Consider the following 17077-nt stretch of genomic DNA (forward strand, 5'->3'; position numbering starts at 1 on the left):
GTGCAAGGATGCTTGAGGTATGGGGAATGATTGTTTACGTGAATATGGAACGCTCTTCTCCGTGAAAGCTGCCTGCAACTCTAGACTTGAAATCACCAAATTTACTTTTAACTTTTGCTTTACAGCCAGGATCTACCACGTAACCATATTTGGCGTTGTCGTCAGATATCTATGCTATATCTATGTTGATCACCCTATGTCTGCTTAACTTCTTTTATGGTTTGCTTACATGTACAGTGCTTTGATACACTGTTCGGGTCATGCTCGCGCTCTATAAAACTTTTCAAATAAATAAATCAAATAAATGTGCAGGAAGGGACATCTTCCTGTCCATAAACAATCATGCTTGGCGTTTTGCTGTTTTTATGTGTGCTGAACAATGTTGGACCTGGGCCGCTGGGCCCTCTGACCCGCTGCGGGTGGACTCTACTGCGCTGGCCTCAGGATGCAAATAGGTGGGCGAGAGAGTGAATCCTGGTTGGAGTCATGAGACATGGAGGCATCATCTAGGCAGGCATCAGCAAAGAGCAAAGGCCACAGGCACTGGCCGGCCAACCAATGTAAGGCCAGTTTGTCAACACCCAGACTGTGATTAATAGTGCAGGGCCTGCAACAAGACCAGCCACTTATTGTTACACTATGTGTGTGTGTGTGTGTGTGTGTGTGTGTGTGCGTGTGTGTGTGTGTGGTTGTGTGTGCGTGTGTGTGTGTGTGTGTGTGTGCACGTGTGTGTGTGTGTGTGTGTGTGTGTGTGTGTGTGTGGTGGGTGTGTTTGGGTGTGTGTGTGTGTGTGTGTGTGGGTGTGTGTGTGTGTGTGTGTGTGTGGTTGTGTGTGCGTGTGTGTGTGTGTGTGTGCACGTGTGTGTGTGTGTGTGTGTGTGTGTGTGTGTGTGTGGTGGGTGTGTTTGGGTGTGTGTGTGTGTGTGTGTGTGTGTGTAGATGTAAGGTGTGCGAGAGAACCAGACAGATACACAGATGTAAACCTCTAATCATGAAGGCATTATTAATTATTGACATTATTATAGACGTTTCTAAGCCTTGTGACATCTCCAGGTTTGCTTCATAACTAGAGGTTACAGGCAGTAGGTTGTTTTAAGCTCTTTCACGCTTTAGGCACAGCTGATTAAATGCATGTTTTTTCGTGCTGACCATACCATTTTTTGGTTTTGGATTCATTTTCATTTATAATAAAAAGGGGCTATCCTCCCTGGTACATTGGTTTCCTTGTACGATCTTACTTTTGTTGTTAGAAAACTTCCCTGCCAACAAAGAGAGCCAGGGTAGTGTTGCATCAAACATATAAATAACCATGGTCCTCCTCCCAGAGTAGCAAAGTGTAATTGCAGCTAAGGTTATAAAAATATTGCTTAACGAGAGTTACTGAGAAGTAGATGATGCAAAACAGAAAAGGCGAAATAAGGAAGATCGTGCTGGCTTGAGAAGTGATCTGGATCCTAAAGCCAAACTAAACCTTGCTCTGTACTACCTCTGACAAGTCTAGCTTGGCTAGTTCATCAGGTACTTGCTTTGAGAAATATCACTCTAGTTCAACATGTTTGAAGTATGTCATCCACCCAACAATAACACTGAAACAAAAACAAACAAATGAGTCCAAAAACAAAGGATAATTTTAAGAAATATGTTTCTGGCTTATTTCAGCCTGAAAGCATAACTTACTTACATAATTGTATTTGGCCACTAAGCAGCTATAGTGTTACTTGATTGAGGCAAAAGGGATGCTGTTTTATGTCAACATGATTAGCATGACATAAGTTTGTAAACATTGCAATACATGGGATCTCGCTACTGGCACAAATTACACAGAGCAGCACTCATAGTAGTTTAGAGCAGAGTGAAGAACCATGGATAATAGTGAGCGTAACATGTTAACAGTCACTGCTGGGTATAACAGTAGGCAAAAAAAAGCATGTACCCAATCAGTTTCGGGGATTCACCCCTCATCAGTCAGGCAAGCTTGAATTTGATGACGTAGCGAGCACGGGACCCACGTCTGGACATACCCTTCCCACCTAGGGCCACGAAGGCAAAAAGAACAGATGATGAACGGAATGCTAAAGCAATCAAACATTCACCTCCAGTCACCGATCTGGGTTAAATCCACCATTTCTTTGCATCCCACGCCATTCCAGTTTAGGCCCAGCCATATGCAAATCAGTCTTGACCCTGCTCCCCATTGGAGCAGTCGAGCCTGAACTGCGAGGCCAGGTCCTCCCTGAACCAGAAACAAGCATCCTGGGAGTGGATCCGAGGTGTCACCCCTCAGTGAGCATGGGACCCACGTCAGGGCATACCCTTCCAGTTTAGACCAAGCCATATGCAAATCCGTCTTGGCCCCAATCCCCATGGGAACAGTCCACCTGAATATTTTGATAATATAATCCCCGGTGTTCTAACACTGTGCATGAGGGTGATGAAAGAGTAATGTCAAGTTGATGACTTTGCTAAGATGCAAGTCTTTTGATTATTAGAAGCCTGATGGCACTTAAAAAGTATTTCTGAATCATTAGCATTCTTGGACTAGATGTTATGCACCTTTGGCGAATGTGGACAAGTTTAGAGATGGTGGTGGAATAGACTTTCTAGCATATGTACAATAGCTTCTTCGCTCACAAACATGTAAATGGCTACTGAATTTCCAAAGATGTAATTATTCCTAGATTGGAACTATAAATGGCAGAATGCTTAACCTTAGTAGCTTTTCTTACTAGAGCACCACGCCAAGGTATTCTGCACTGGCTGTAAGCAGCGAAACAAGTATTGGCAAGGCCAATAAGTCTGGCTTTAAAGGAATGTTGTATGGTAACCTAAAGCATAATGAGTAAATAGAATGGTAATGGATATGTACTCTAATGTCTACATCAACAATCAACTGAACTTCCACCAACCCTCTAGAAACCTACACTCCTCTTCACTTGCACTCGCACACACCCCCAACATCCGTCGCAGCAGCGGCCGTGTCTTCTCATACATCGCTGCCAAGACCTGGAATGACCTTCTCTTCCAGCTCTGTAAAGGCCCCTCACTGGCAGACCTAGGAAATAGACTCAAAATCTGGCTCTTCAATGGAGACACAGCGCCCATATACCCATGGGGTGACAGTGATGCAAATTCCAATGCTGTTTGATAGATTGATTGATGCATTTGTGTGAAAGCCAAGAACTGTAGAATACTACTAATGTAAGTTAATTCAGACCTAAAAATCCATGTAGGTTAATGACTGCCCCCCTCCTTCTGTGCTGCTGCCAGAGAAAACACCCTAAGTTATCTAGTTTTCTAAGACACTTTAAAAGCATTACAATGTCATGTGTGTGCCCTAAACGTTCAATCTCAAGTAGCTAAACAAATAAATCGAATGATCATAGATGGTTGAAGGGCTAGTACTTTTTTGTGGAAGCAGACAACTTCTGCCCAAACAAAACATGTACTCCTGGCTCCCAACATGTGGGCAGAGCCAAACCCTCTCTAGTGATGCTCACATAATTGTCTGGCGACAGCTACCTTGACAAGTCAGACCATAAATAAGGACACCTGGGCCAAGATTTACCAAACTGACACAACGCAATGCAGCAACAAAGTTGCTGCACTGCGTTGTATGATAGGGAGAGAGTAGAAAATCACAATATCTACAGAGATATGGCACTATCCAGCTCTTTCTCTAGCGCTGGCACACAACCAAGCAGAGGAGCGTCACACACACACCTGTGCACTATAGTGCAAATGTGTCTGTGTGAACCTAGCATAGGGTTTGTGATGGAAGGATGCATTCCAGTACAAAATATCATGCTTAAACTAACATTAAAAGCTTTCCCACTTCGGGTGAATACTTCACAGAGCAATACAGATGCAAAGTGGGAAAAGTTAGGATAAAGAAAAGCATTGCTCTTTTTAGACTAGTAGCTGCGGCGGCCAATTCAGTGCCGAAAAAAATTACACGTGCGCAGTTTGGATGGCCAGCAGTCATTCTCCGCATATGCCCACTGTGACGTCGGACGGGGAAAAGGTTAACACCGGCTTCAAAGTGGCATTCATTTTTTGCAAAACCCAGTCTACTATTGTTAGTAGGTAGAGAGTTGGTCCAAAAACCCTGAGCGGTTGCATGGGAACCCACAAGTACCACCCGTGGAACGCCTACTTGACAAAGAGTTATGTGAAACAGTACTTTTCAATGCAAAATATGCTTTGCGCTGGAAAGTAAATCCAACAAAAAACATTTTCTCCAAGTTTGTGACATAAATCCAGGGCAAAAGGTTTGGAAATCTGGCCCCCGGTATACAATATGTTGCAGTAATAAATATGAAAGTGTACAGTTACACCTAAAATTAATACGTACTGTTCCTCTACAAGTAGAAACATAACTAATCTTAATTTTCAGAACTAAAGGAACATTGTTAAATTCAGTGGCGTAACAATAGCCCCAACATGCGGAGGGTCCCCGAGCTCCAAGTGGCTTCCTCCGGCACTGTGCAAGGTGGGTGGGCCCCTGGCCTGAGAACTCCAGATGGGTCCAAAGCATGGGGGACCGCTCCATGTTATTTTCAGGTGGGGTCCCTCAAGTTCCATTAAGCAACTGGTTAAAGTGAATGTATTCAGCCAACGTTAAGAGTGGTTAAGGATATCCTGGAATACAAGAATTTTAATAAAGGTCAAGGATATACTGGAATACAAGAATTTTAATAAAGGTCAAGGATATACTGGTATACAAGAATTTTAATAAAGGTCAAGGATATACTGGAATACAAAAAACATTAAGAAGGGTCCAGGATATACTGGAAATACTAGAATACAAGAACATTAAGACGGGTCAAAGATATACCGGATTACAAAACATTAAGGATTGTCCAGGATATACTGAAATACAAAGAACGTTAAGAAGGGTCAAGGATATACTGAAATACAAAAAACTTTAAAAAAGGTTGAGGATATACTGGAATACAAAAAACGTTAAGAAGGGTCAAGGATATATATACTGAAATACAAAAAACGTTACGAAGGGTCAAGGGTATATAGTGGAATATGATTTGATTTGATTTGATTTGATTTATCCACTTATACAGCGCGCGATTGCCAGAAGGCGTCTTGGTACTAGGACAGATAGCAAGCCTCAAAGATGGAGAACAAAACTCCCTTAACAGTCAATACAAGAATGTTAAGAAAGCTCAAGGTTATATTGAAATACAAAATTGTTAAGAAGGGTCAAGAGTGTAGTGGAATACAAGAATGTTAAGAGGGGTCAAAGATATACTGATAGAAAAACATTGAACTAGCCAAGAGTACATTAGAATAAAGTAGACGCAAAAGTTTTTCAAGTTTTTAGCAAAGTAATGAATGTACAGTCGTACCTAAAATCAGTGTGACAGAACAGCGGTGCAGATAGACCTACTGCAACCCGGGGCGAACCCTAAGTTTGCTGCCCTCTGTAGGTAAGAGCGGTGTGGTGACGACCAACAGACGACTTGTTCCGGGGAGGGGGCTGGTGGCCGACAGACAACATGTTCTCGGGCGTGGAAATGGTGGTAGTTGACAGACACAATTTTCTCACCTCCGCCTCCCCCCTTAGCTTTCTCACTGAACTTACAGTTTATTATCCTACTCAAGGATTTCTAAAATAAAATACATGACGGAGAAGTATTTCATAGCGTTTTTGTGTCAGTCAGCTATGGCAGTGGATATTGCTGCCAAAGAAAACATATTTGAGCAAGAAAATAAACGTTTGGAAGATGCGGCCCATAAATAAAATATAACACTTAGCTCGTGTAAATGATGCGTGCTATTCTGCTGAAACCTGCCAAGTACTATCTAGAAAGTACCCTATCAAGCCATTAACTAGTGATAGATTATGACATTTGAGCAATTTTCTGTTGTTTCATGTGAAGGTTATACATTCTGTTTTACTGTATACTTTAGAAAAAACTGTAGTAAATAATAAGGGTTCTTTCAGCAAAGTGCAAATACAGCAGTTTGGCTGAAAACTGCCAGATAGATTCATATCGTTAACATGTACTGCAAGCATTGCAACACGATTTGCTTTCATAAATCATTTCATACTTATAATAAGAGGATTCTTACAGTGTTCAATAACTATTGACTACATTACCCAAAACATATGTAACTCCCCAGGTGCCTGGGCACATGCCTACATCTTGTGAAGTTATACACTTGTTGCTACTTCTATTTCAGACAAAAAAACGAATGTATGCTATTGATGTAGACATACATTTTGGAAGTCACAAAGATTGCCATGAGTTCCTCTGGAAAGTTGAGACTGTTGCAGTTTTCCAAAGGTACCCCGAATCCTTTTGTGAGTTCCTTTTAGATTTAAACATTCTAAATTCCAGATTTTCTGAATACTATGGTTGAATAGCTTTAATTCCACCTCATGTCGTTTTCTTCAAACACTTTCTATTTCTTGACTTTGTATCTCAATTTTGCCTGTTCTTTCTTCATCTAAGATTCTATCCATTGCCACTGTTTTCCTATCTTTCCTGACCTCTTTTCTCTCTTTTTTGTTTCTTCCCTCTTGCACTTGGTTAAGGCTGATGATGAATAAAAGTCCAGGTCCCCAAAATGAGTTTTGGTGTCCATAACCAACTCCCATCTTCACAAATTAAGCACCACTTAGCCTACATCCCACCAATCTTTAGGGAGTTTTCTAAAACTTCCCAACCTAGAAACAGATGTACTCCTTCTCTAGATAGAACTACATTTCCATCTGTGTCCAGTGAGAGAATGGACTGAGAAGATGTTTGTTACTACACACAAACACAGTTTTGAGTTCATGCACACAAACGTTCCCGGGCATCCCTGCTCCAAGATTCGCACTCCTCAATGCAAAAACAAATAGTTTTAAAGTATGCTTTAAGCACTCTTTAAAACCATTTGTTTTTGGATTGTTTATTTAGAAGTGCTGCAAGTAGGAACGTGACAAGCAGGTCCCAAAAACAAAACTGGCCCCCACAGCAGTGACACCAACCCCCACCTCACCAGCCCTCTGAACAGCCTGGTAGCCAGTCTGTCCTGGTGAAAATTGGGAGGCAGACTGTACAACGCAGTCTTTACCATGCAATGTCTTTACCACGCAGCCTTTACCATGCCAATAAGTTTGGATTTGTGAGTTTGATGGCGAGCTGGGCGGCCCTCTCTACAATGGTCTTGCGGTTTTTGGATGAAACATTGTGGGCGATCTCAGCACAGAAGGACTTGTTACTCATCATTAGCACCTCCAGCTCCTTCACGTTGTGTACCAGAAACTTTCGGAAGCCTGAGGGTAACATGTGCTTGGTCCTTTTATCACTACCATAACCAATGTTGGGCATCAGGATCTGGCCCTTAAACCTCCTGCGCACTCTGTTATCAATACCTCGTGGTTTGCGCCAGTTACGCTTAATCTTGACATAACGATCAGACTGGTGACGAATGAACTTTTTGGTTCTTTTCTTAAGAATCCTCGGTTTGACAAGAGGTCTTAGGGCAGCCATGATTGCGGCTCAAAAATGTCCGCCTGCTCCGCAGAGAGGCCAAAGGAAGAGGTACCACATAGGTGAGTATTTGTACCTTTACCATGATTGGTAAGTATTCTTTTACAAATAATATAATTATTGTGTTATTTCAAATAAAAAATGGTTTATATGCCGGTAGTGGTAAAGGGAGGTAAGAGTGATTTTTTTTGTTTGAGGGTGGCTAGTGGAAAAGGTAAGTAAGGGTAATTCAGAGCGGACGTTTCGGCTGTGAAGACTCGAGTCTTAGTCCACCTTCTGGCACTGCAACAATGTCCCAATACTGAAGGTTACTGGGCAAGGCTATAAAGGCCTACGTGCAGTCTTCCTCTTCTTGCTGTGTTTCTTTCATATATAATTTTGTAAGAGTTTTGTAAAAGCCTGTGCGTAAATGCTGATTAGTGATGCTTTTCTACCAGCCTCATGATTATCTTTTCAAAATCCTTTACTTATCTGAAAAAAATCTAATTTTCAAATCAAGAAGTTACTTAGTTTTCTTAGGAAACTGTATATGTCCTTTTTTTGCACTATCCTCATTAACATTTCTACTATTAATCAAGCGGGATGGAAATTGTCTTCCTTAATCGTACACTAAACTCACAGTTCCATAATGTCGATGTTTAGGAATACCCAAAACATGCGCACTGATTCCACACCAAAGTAAATCAACGTGCCTTACTATAGGGCTAAATTGGTTTGTGACAATACTAAACCTTATAAGCATTTTGATGAGCCAAAATGTTGCCAATTCATGTTCCTGAGTCATCAAATTAATTAATGGTTCAAGCTTTTATTTAGAGTTTTGGTGGGAGGAGGTTATACCTCTTCCCGCCATACTTCGATCAACCCCCACTACCATCTACCTCATTTAAATTTAGGAACACAGATAGCGATTCCTTCCCAGATTCCACAGTAATTACCACCAGTACACATCATGGGCGTCCGCGTACATTTTTTCAGAGGGGGGGATAATAAAAAAAAAATCGAGATTGCGCTGCCGCTATAATACCGTCAACGTGATCTTGAACATTTTTTAAAGGGTGAAGGAAAAATACATGATCAAGTGCCATCCCTTATGCCCCCCACCCCACCCCACCCCCTTTGCAGACACTTATGGTGCAAATAGTGTTACTGCAGGTCGCAGTAATTAGGAGTTTACCAGTCAAAATGGGAGTAATCAGTGGGATCATATTTACTTCTGGCAAATTCTGCATCTTTACTGAGCTTGGTTGGAACAGTCATTAGATGTCGATAATCACTGCAGGAAGTTGTAGTTAGATGTAATGGTAATTACCACAGTGTGTAAAGAAAGCTTATACACATTGGGAAAAATGTGCAGTACCTTAATAAACGCCAGAGAGTGCCACTTCCTCAGTGGTAGCCTTTATATGCCGATGGCACTTTTGGTCATTACTGCCACGCTTGGAGGTGATTACCACAAATCTGTAGATGCAGCAAAACAGGGGAAACAGGTTTGCTATCCCACTTACCAGAGTACATTATTTTACTCCTTCACCACAATATCACCAGATTAAAATTGAATATATTTTTGCCTCATTTTCTTGCCTACCCTTCATTTCTTAGATATCTTAAATTAACTTATGTTTTACCCTTCTGTATGGCCCTGAGAGGCAACTCAGACATTGTTTCCGAGAACTTACATTCATTTTGGAAATAATTTAGAGAAACTCTGAACATTTTGTATGGCACGGATCCGAGCATGAAGGCAACCCTGGAACACTGTTTTCTGTATATTGTATTTGGATGTGAGGAGTAGATACTTATGATGGCAGCGGAGTAGAAACAAAAGAATGGATTTCTGCATTCAATGACATTTTTGGACCACATGAAGTTGAATAAACAAAGCACATGCTTAGTACAGAGTTCTTACTTGCCCACTGAGTTTTGTGGTTTGGACTACGTTTTAAGTAATACATTTCACAAATGCTTTCATCTTCCCAACTCTGTGAATCTTGTACTAATTAACATTGTTGACTGAACTGGTGTGTGAAAAAAACAAGCAGTGGCAAAACTAATAGTTCTCGCTGTGAAGACCCATTGGAAAAGCCGATTTCGCCAAAGAGCTTTAGAAAATGAAACCGTGGGGAAGGTAACAATGGAAATGGAGGACGGGATGTGATAGAAGAGGCAAAATCAGAGGGCAACTAGTCAAGGGGAAATGCAACAATAGAGGGTGGGTGGCAGAAAGCAGCAACGGCAACAGAGGCTATGTGGACAAGAAGCCACATCAGACAGAGGATGGGCGGGAAAGAGCAATGGAGGGATGTTGGATGGGTGGGCACTAAGCTATAACAGAGGGAGGGTGAACAGGCAGGAAGCAGCAACGGAGGGAGGGTGGACAGACACTAAACAACAATAACAGCAGTGAGAGGATGGGCAGGGAAAAAGCAGCAACAACAATGGAGGGAGACAAGGGTGGATGGACACTAAACACCAGCAGCAGCAGAGGGAGCTTGAGCAGGGAAACAGAAATAGTAGCAACAGAGGGAATGGAGAGAGGGTGACAAACACTAAGCAATAGCAGCAGTAGAGGGACACAAGTAAGGGATGAGGTTAAAGCAACAACAGCAATGGTGGGTGGGCAGACACCTAACAACAGCGGCAACAGTAGCAACAAAGTAAAGGCGGATGGGGAATAAGTAGCAGCGTCAATCAAGGGAGGGAGGGTGGTTAAATGCAAGAGAAGCAACAGAGGGAACGGAAGGAGGTTATTGTTATTGTTATTGTTATTGTTATTTTTGATTTGTAGCGCGCTCAATCACCTACAGGCCTCTAAGCGCTCGGGAATCGATGGTAAACAACAACTTTGACAGTACAGAGGTTGGATGGGGAAAAACCAACAACAGCAAAAGAGGGAGGGAGGTATGGTGGATACTACTAGATAGTGTAATGGAGGGTGGGCAGGGAAACAGCAACAGAGTTAATAAAGAGAGGGCAGGGAAAAAGCAACAGCAGCAACCGGGGGTCAGAAGGGAGTGAGGGTAGACACTAAGTTGCAGCAGCAACAGAGGGATGTTGGGCGGAGAGAAAACAACATCTGCAATGGTTGGAGGGTGGGCTGTAGGTTAGAAGCTTCGAGAAGTGGGGGAACTGCCCACTGGCGAGAGAGATGAATGCGGAGCGTGGAATAGAAATACATAGGTTGGGAGTGGGTGGAGGATAAAGCAACATGGAGGGATGGAGGGCAGGGGGGAAAGATTCGGGCAAAAGACAACAAAGTGGAGTGCCGGGGGACAGCAGAGCACAAATTATGAAACAATCTGGAGCACTAATGGTGAGAAGAGAAGCACAGAAGGGAGACTGCAGGAAAACAAATGGACTCTCATGGAAAACAAACAATCTGACACTGATGAAAGCATATAAGGAGACCATCAGAGAGATGGTAAACAGGCTATGCTCCATGGAACGGACAAACACAAGCTGGACGAGCTAAAACAAATAAAGTCAGTGAATAGAAAGTAAGCCAATGTGTGTAACAAAACACAAAGCGAGTGGAAAACAATAGTCCTAAAGCATTCCTAGGTGTGCTTTTTGCATGTGCCTCATATGTCTTTGCAACCAAACAGCGTGCTGCCTGGTAAACTTCAACCTAAAAAGAAGTGTGCTGTGGTTTGCAGGCATTTCTTTCTACCAACCAAATATTTAGCTATTCTCTGTTTCTGGTGCAGTACTGATTTTGAATTGCAAAAAAACAAATAGTAAATTAACGGTGCCTTGGGAGGCCTTTGAGGGTAAATCCACAAGAAAAGTAAGTGTTGTTAGAAATTTGCAATTCATTGATGAAATCCAGGAGAGGTTGGCATGGAGCACGAAGCATATTAGTGTGATGACCTCCTCAACATGGCTCTGCAGAACTCACCATGGAGGCCAGCAACCCGAGGGAAGTGGGAGTCACTTGACACATACCTAGACTCTTACGATCCCCCTTGAACACATCCCGGCACCCCCTGGGACTCGGGTACACCCTCACCAAAGGCTGAAGAGGTACCGAGAGGGAAGGGGGGACAGTGGCGTAATGAAACTTGAGGGGGCCCCCCTGCACAGCACATGGAGGCCCCCCCCTGGCGGCCTAGCCCACCACCTACAGTATATCATCTCGACATCTCAGTCCAGCAATTCCTCAGGTCAAACTCACAAGTGGTAGAAGTAATTCGTTTATCACAGATAGGTATATATGCACATTGCTCCTCGTAGAATGCTCTGAGGCATTTGATAAAAGAAGCTCTAAGTTTTGGAGGGTGAATGGCCAAACTGCCGGAATGTCTTCCAGGAATAACTAATACATGACTGAGACATACGTGAGGAATGAGAGCACAGCAAACAATATATCAGCCAAACTTAAAGCCACATTAAAGACTTTAGTTGGTCACTGATGACATAAAATAGTATTTAGTACAACAATGATCAACTAAAGTAGATAAACAAGTTAAAGCAGCGAGCGAATTAAGGAAACATTGCCTATTACAGGGATCGTGATGTTCATCAATATATACTGACTACGTTAGAACCCGGATGTGAGATTAGACAACCACTAGTAGAAATACTAAAATATAGATATCGTTTGGAAAGGCTTTCATTTTGCTTGTAGATTGATCTATTGATTTTATAGTATATATTGCCGAATTTCCTTCAGGTGTATGACCGGAATGAGATGGAGAGTGGGTGAAGTATGTACCGCCCTACACTATGTTTTACTTTTTTTGCCGACCGGGCCCCAGCCGCCCCACCTTGATGCCCTCCCTGAATGCAAATTATCCAATTACCACCCTCCACCCACTGAAACTCGGATGGTCCGTAGGGGTGGGACAAGGTGGGTGATCCCTCATGGTCAAGGGCCCATTCTTACCGAGAGCTTACCAGAGCAAATCCAGGACTGGATTTAAAAGCGAAACCCACTGAGGAAGCTTGTGAACCGAGGTGACTGCACTTTTAATATAGCTCGCACATGCCATGAAAGATGCCGCAAGACACTTAACATCTGCATTCCCTTTGCATTCCCTTTGTGAGAAGAGGGAAGCGTCATGCAATGGGGGCCATTTAAATCCCACGAACCCACATGCTACTTGAATAGAGTGGGCTGGCAATAGAAGCTTGATGGGGAACAACTCAATACTATTTCTTTGGTAATTCCAAAGAACTGGTGAAAAAAACCACACACTGCAAACAAAATTGCCCTGGCAACAATCATTAATGGATATGGGTGAGCAACAGCCAGCGAGAGCAATATGGCCGCATTATGAGTAGCAGCACTTGGCATCAAGAACAGTGCATCACGTTTAAAGGGACAGTGCGAGCTTGACGCTTAGCACACTTTTAACGGGACACCCCAGGAACGATTCAACATACCTGTAATGCTTTCCACGGACTGGCAGAAGCACTTTTCTGAAGAATTTGATTACTTTTAGTGAGGCAGAGTCAGAGCCAGCAGTCTCAGCAGGCATCCACCACTGCTGATGGGGCTGTACATATGATGCGGATCTCTGCGAGTCTGCTGCATGTGCGGTGGAATAGTGAAAACACAAACCGATCTAAGAGCATCTTCTAGGACATGAAGCAGCACTTCTCGACAGAACTTTATGGGACAGTATCAATACATCCAACCCAGCTTCACAGCATTTCGTGGGACAGCATAGACAGATTCCATAGTATTTCACGGGACGGTACACAAACGTATCCCAGAACACTCCACAGGCACTACAAAGAGAACCTGGAACATTCCATGGGGCAGTACAAACAGATCTCTTAGAATACCACGGGGCAGTAGCACCAACAGACCTAAGAGCATTCCATGGGGCCGTACAAACAGATCCCTGAGCATTCCACGGGGCAGTACAAACAGATCCCTGAGCATTCCACGGGGCAGTAGCACCAACAGACCTAAGAACATTCCATGGTGCAGTACAAACATATCCCTGAGCATTCCATAGGGCAGAACAAACAGATCCCTGAGCATTCCCCTGGGCATTAGCACTAACAGATCTAAAAGCATTCCATGGGGCAGTACAAACATATCCCTGGGCATTCCATGGGCCACTACAAACATATCCATGAGCATCCCATGGGGCAGTACAAACATATCCCTGAACATTCCATGGGGCAGTACAAACAGATCCCTGAGCATTCCGCGGGGCAGTACAAACAGATCCCTGAGCATTCCACGGGACAGTAGCACCACCAGACGTAAGAGCATTCCACGGAACAGGAAAAAACAGATCCCTGAGCATTCCACTGGGCAGTAGCACTAACAGAGCTAAAAGCATCCCATGGGGCAGTACAAACATATCCCCGAGCATGCCATGGAGCAGTGCAAACAAATCCCTAAGCATTCCACGGGTCAGTAGCACCACCAGACCTAAGAGCAATCCATGGAACAGTACAAACAGATCCCTGAGCATTCCACTTGACAGTAGCAGTAACAGATGTAACAGCATCCCATGGGACACTACAAACATAACCCTGGGCATTCTGTGGGGAAGTGCAAACATATCCCTGAGCATTCCACCGGGCAGAAGCACCACCAGACCTAAGAGCATTCCACGGAACAGTACAAACAGATCCCTGAGCATTCCATGGTCAGTACAAACAGTTCTCAGAACATTTCTTTGGACAGTACCAACAGATTCTTTAGAATTTCATGTGACAGTACAAGTCCCAAATGTTTCAGGGGATAATATAGGCACACCCAATCAGATCTCAGACATTTTCATAGGACAGAACCACATTTCTAAAAAGACACACAGCATTCCAATGCAAAGTGCATACACATATCGGACACTGCATACATAAATCCTTGCAGACCTCTGACAATCCATAGGCAGTAAATACAGGTCCTAAAGCATTTCATGGACAGTGGAGACACTTCTGAACAGTACCCCATAGCGCCTAAAAGGAGAGTGCAGCACTTCTCAAGGGACACCAGAGCGTTAAATGGACAGTACCAGCACTTTTGGCTAGATCACCACAAGGGACAGTGCCAGCCACGAGCAATGGACACCGTGCATGAAATGGACCATTCCAGCACCAGTGCAGGAAAGGGGCAGTGCCAGGTCAGCCCTCTTGGAAGGGCCATCATAGGATAAAAAGGACAGTGTCCGCAACAGTGCCGGCCCAGAGCCTTCCATTTTATTTATTTAGAGGCCGGGCATGCCCTGCGCACCATTTAATTCATGATCAATCTTCCACTGCAACATAATCCTGTTCCCCCCAAACCCCCAACCACCACCGCCCCACGCAGAAAGATCAATGGGTTAACACACCTACTTACAGAGCAGGGACATCTTAAGGATTTGGGAGGGCCCTGGGTCAAACGTATTTTAGGGGCCCCTCTTCGGATCAGCTTTGAATTTCTGATCCAGTTTCAGCTCTTTCATGCTCTCTTTGTCCAGGTCACTGACAATGCACAGGCACACTGGTCCAAATTCTAAATGTGTTTACATCTAATATTCAAGGATAGTGATATGTGTTCACTAATATTACTGCAAAACATCTCTGTAACACAAAGCCATTTCTCATATGTGATAAACTGTTGGGTTCTAAAAGAAACTTTTTTATATGTATGTTGAATGAAACATAAACACATTTGCCTGTGAAATGTATGCACTAGACTCTCACACATTCACTACTTGAAAAATAAATTAAAGAAAAATGCTATTTGCAACTGTTTAAGAATTAGTCAAGATCATCAGGGCAAGACTCTCTCCAGAACAGAGCTGGCTCTGTGAGGGGGCCCCCTCAAAGGCTGGGGCCCTGGGCCATGACCCTCTGCCCATGCCTTAAAACCTCTCTGTCACAGAGATCCTAGTAAATGCTGTGCACATCCCAGACCTGTAACTCCCACCGGCTCTGACTGAAGAGAAACAATGTATGTTGACACTTTGTTTCTCTTCAGTCCTGGGTCACCGGGAGCAGCTCAGTGCAGACAGCAGCTGCTTTAGAGAAGCTTGCTTTAGAGAAAGCCTCTTTCTCACAGCTCTCACCAGAGCTGAGGGGGCCCCATCAGTCACTGAAGAGTGGGCCCCCCCGCACCGCGGGGGCTGAAGGGGTGTTTTTACGGCCCTGAAGGGGGGGGGGGGACTTGCGGGTCTGCAATATCTGCCATAGGTTAACCAGTGGCATGTCAGTTGACTATTGAGATTTTTTTGCGACCGGGGGTGTCCAAGACCGCCAGGTCCCAAGCCTGTATGAGATGATGAACCTGCAAGCGGGTGTCTCAAACTGTTTCTCCACTGTTCATCTGATTTCAAGATCTGGGGCTACATTACGAGGGCCCTGGAGTTACACCCACTGAAATAGCTTGTATGGAGTTGTTGATACAGGGGTTGCAGTGCATGGGTATATTGTTTTGATCTGTAATGTAGATTGGCAGAACCCACTATCACCTGGAAGGATATCCTGCGTACTGCATGTGGGACTATGAGATCCCCTTACAAATGAGGAATTCCTCTGGTAATTTAAAATTGAGCTCATTTAGAGCATACCTTGCAGTCATCCCTTCCCTTCGACCTTCTCCAAGGTGCCTCTTCAGTAAACTACACAGCCTACTATGATGGGATCATTTAGGGTCTGGATTCCTTAGTCCCTGATTCCCATAGACTGATGCGCATGAACACCAGCGGAGGTGAAACCATTATCACAGGATGAAAATGGAATAAACATCTGCTCTACGTAATTGTAATTCAGCAATAAAAAAGATTCTCCCCGCACTTCTATTCCTCCAGAATTATAGCAGCCAAAACACTCAATAGGATTTTTTTCATTTATTTGGAAAGTTTTATAAAGCGCGAACATGACCCTTGCGGGTATCAGAGCGCTGTACACAGAGGCAAAAGCATGAATAAACTCCGTACAGTAGAGGTTAACACTGTGAAACAACAAGGAGTACACAATCAAGATCAGGGACCGGGTAGTGGGCAACACTAGATCAAATTGACCACTGATGTGACTTCTGCGGCCACGTCAGCTCTGATTACTTCGTAATCATTGTTTGATGAATTGGAGGATTTTTTTTTATTTCTAAAGGATCGAAGATGAGGGAAAACTCGGCCAAGGATTTTTTTTTCAACGTACATCACTATCTTTTTCTTCTAGTCAAACCTACTCTTAACTTTGGACAGAATCTGAGCTGCTCGATTGTTCCACCCTACTACAAATATAGAAGGCTGTAAATTGTGATTCCCTTTATACTCTATTCCACTATGCTTCTTGCCTGTATTGAAACCTTCATAGTATTCTTAAATTGTCTCTCACCCATGTGACAGCTCCTGCACCTTTTAAATTGAGCATTGTTCTTCCACTTATGAAAAAACCAGAGCTGGACCTTTTCAACAAGTCCAACTTCTGCACCATTATTCTCCTGATTGAGGCATCCATGATTTCTGAATCTCATGCTGCCAAACAACTCTGCACCTTTTTTCTTTTGAACATTCTAGCATCAACGCCTAGTCCGAGGTAGTAAGCGCTGTATAAATGCAAATAATATGAAACTTGGTATTTGTCCGAACCGAAGGACCAAAAGTGCTATAATTGTGTTTGCAACTATATTT

At 43.5% G+C, this 17077-nt stretch overlaps 2 protein-coding genes across 3 annotated transcripts in view; one reads left to right on the forward strand and one right to left on the reverse strand.

Annotated features, from left to right (window-relative positions):
* The window catches only part of FBLN2 (fibulin 2), a 632659-nt gene that overhangs the window by 393600 nt on the left and 221982 nt on the right, over positions 1-17077 (forward strand). The window lies entirely within an intron of this gene.
* RPL32 (ribosomal protein L32) lies at positions 7104-7553 on the reverse strand. Its single transcript, XM_086937597.1, has one exon. The coding sequence runs from the start codon at positions 7494-7496 to the stop codon at positions 7104-7106; it is 393 nt and encodes a 130-aa protein (XP_086793723.1). The 5' UTR covers positions 7497-7553.

The sequence above is a fragment of the Lissotriton vulgaris genome, chromosome 9 (genome assembly GCF_964263255.1).
Source record: "Lissotriton vulgaris chromosome 9, aLisVul1.2, whole genome shotgun sequence".
Lineage (NCBI taxonomy): Eukaryota > Metazoa > Chordata > Amphibia > Caudata > Salamandridae > Lissotriton > Lissotriton vulgaris.

Excerpts from the sequence above, each read along its gene's own strand:
- RPL32 (XM_086937597.1), bottom strand. The coding sequence starts at position 7,496 with ATGGCTGCCCTAAGACCTCTTGTCAAACCGAGGATTCTTAAGAAAAGA.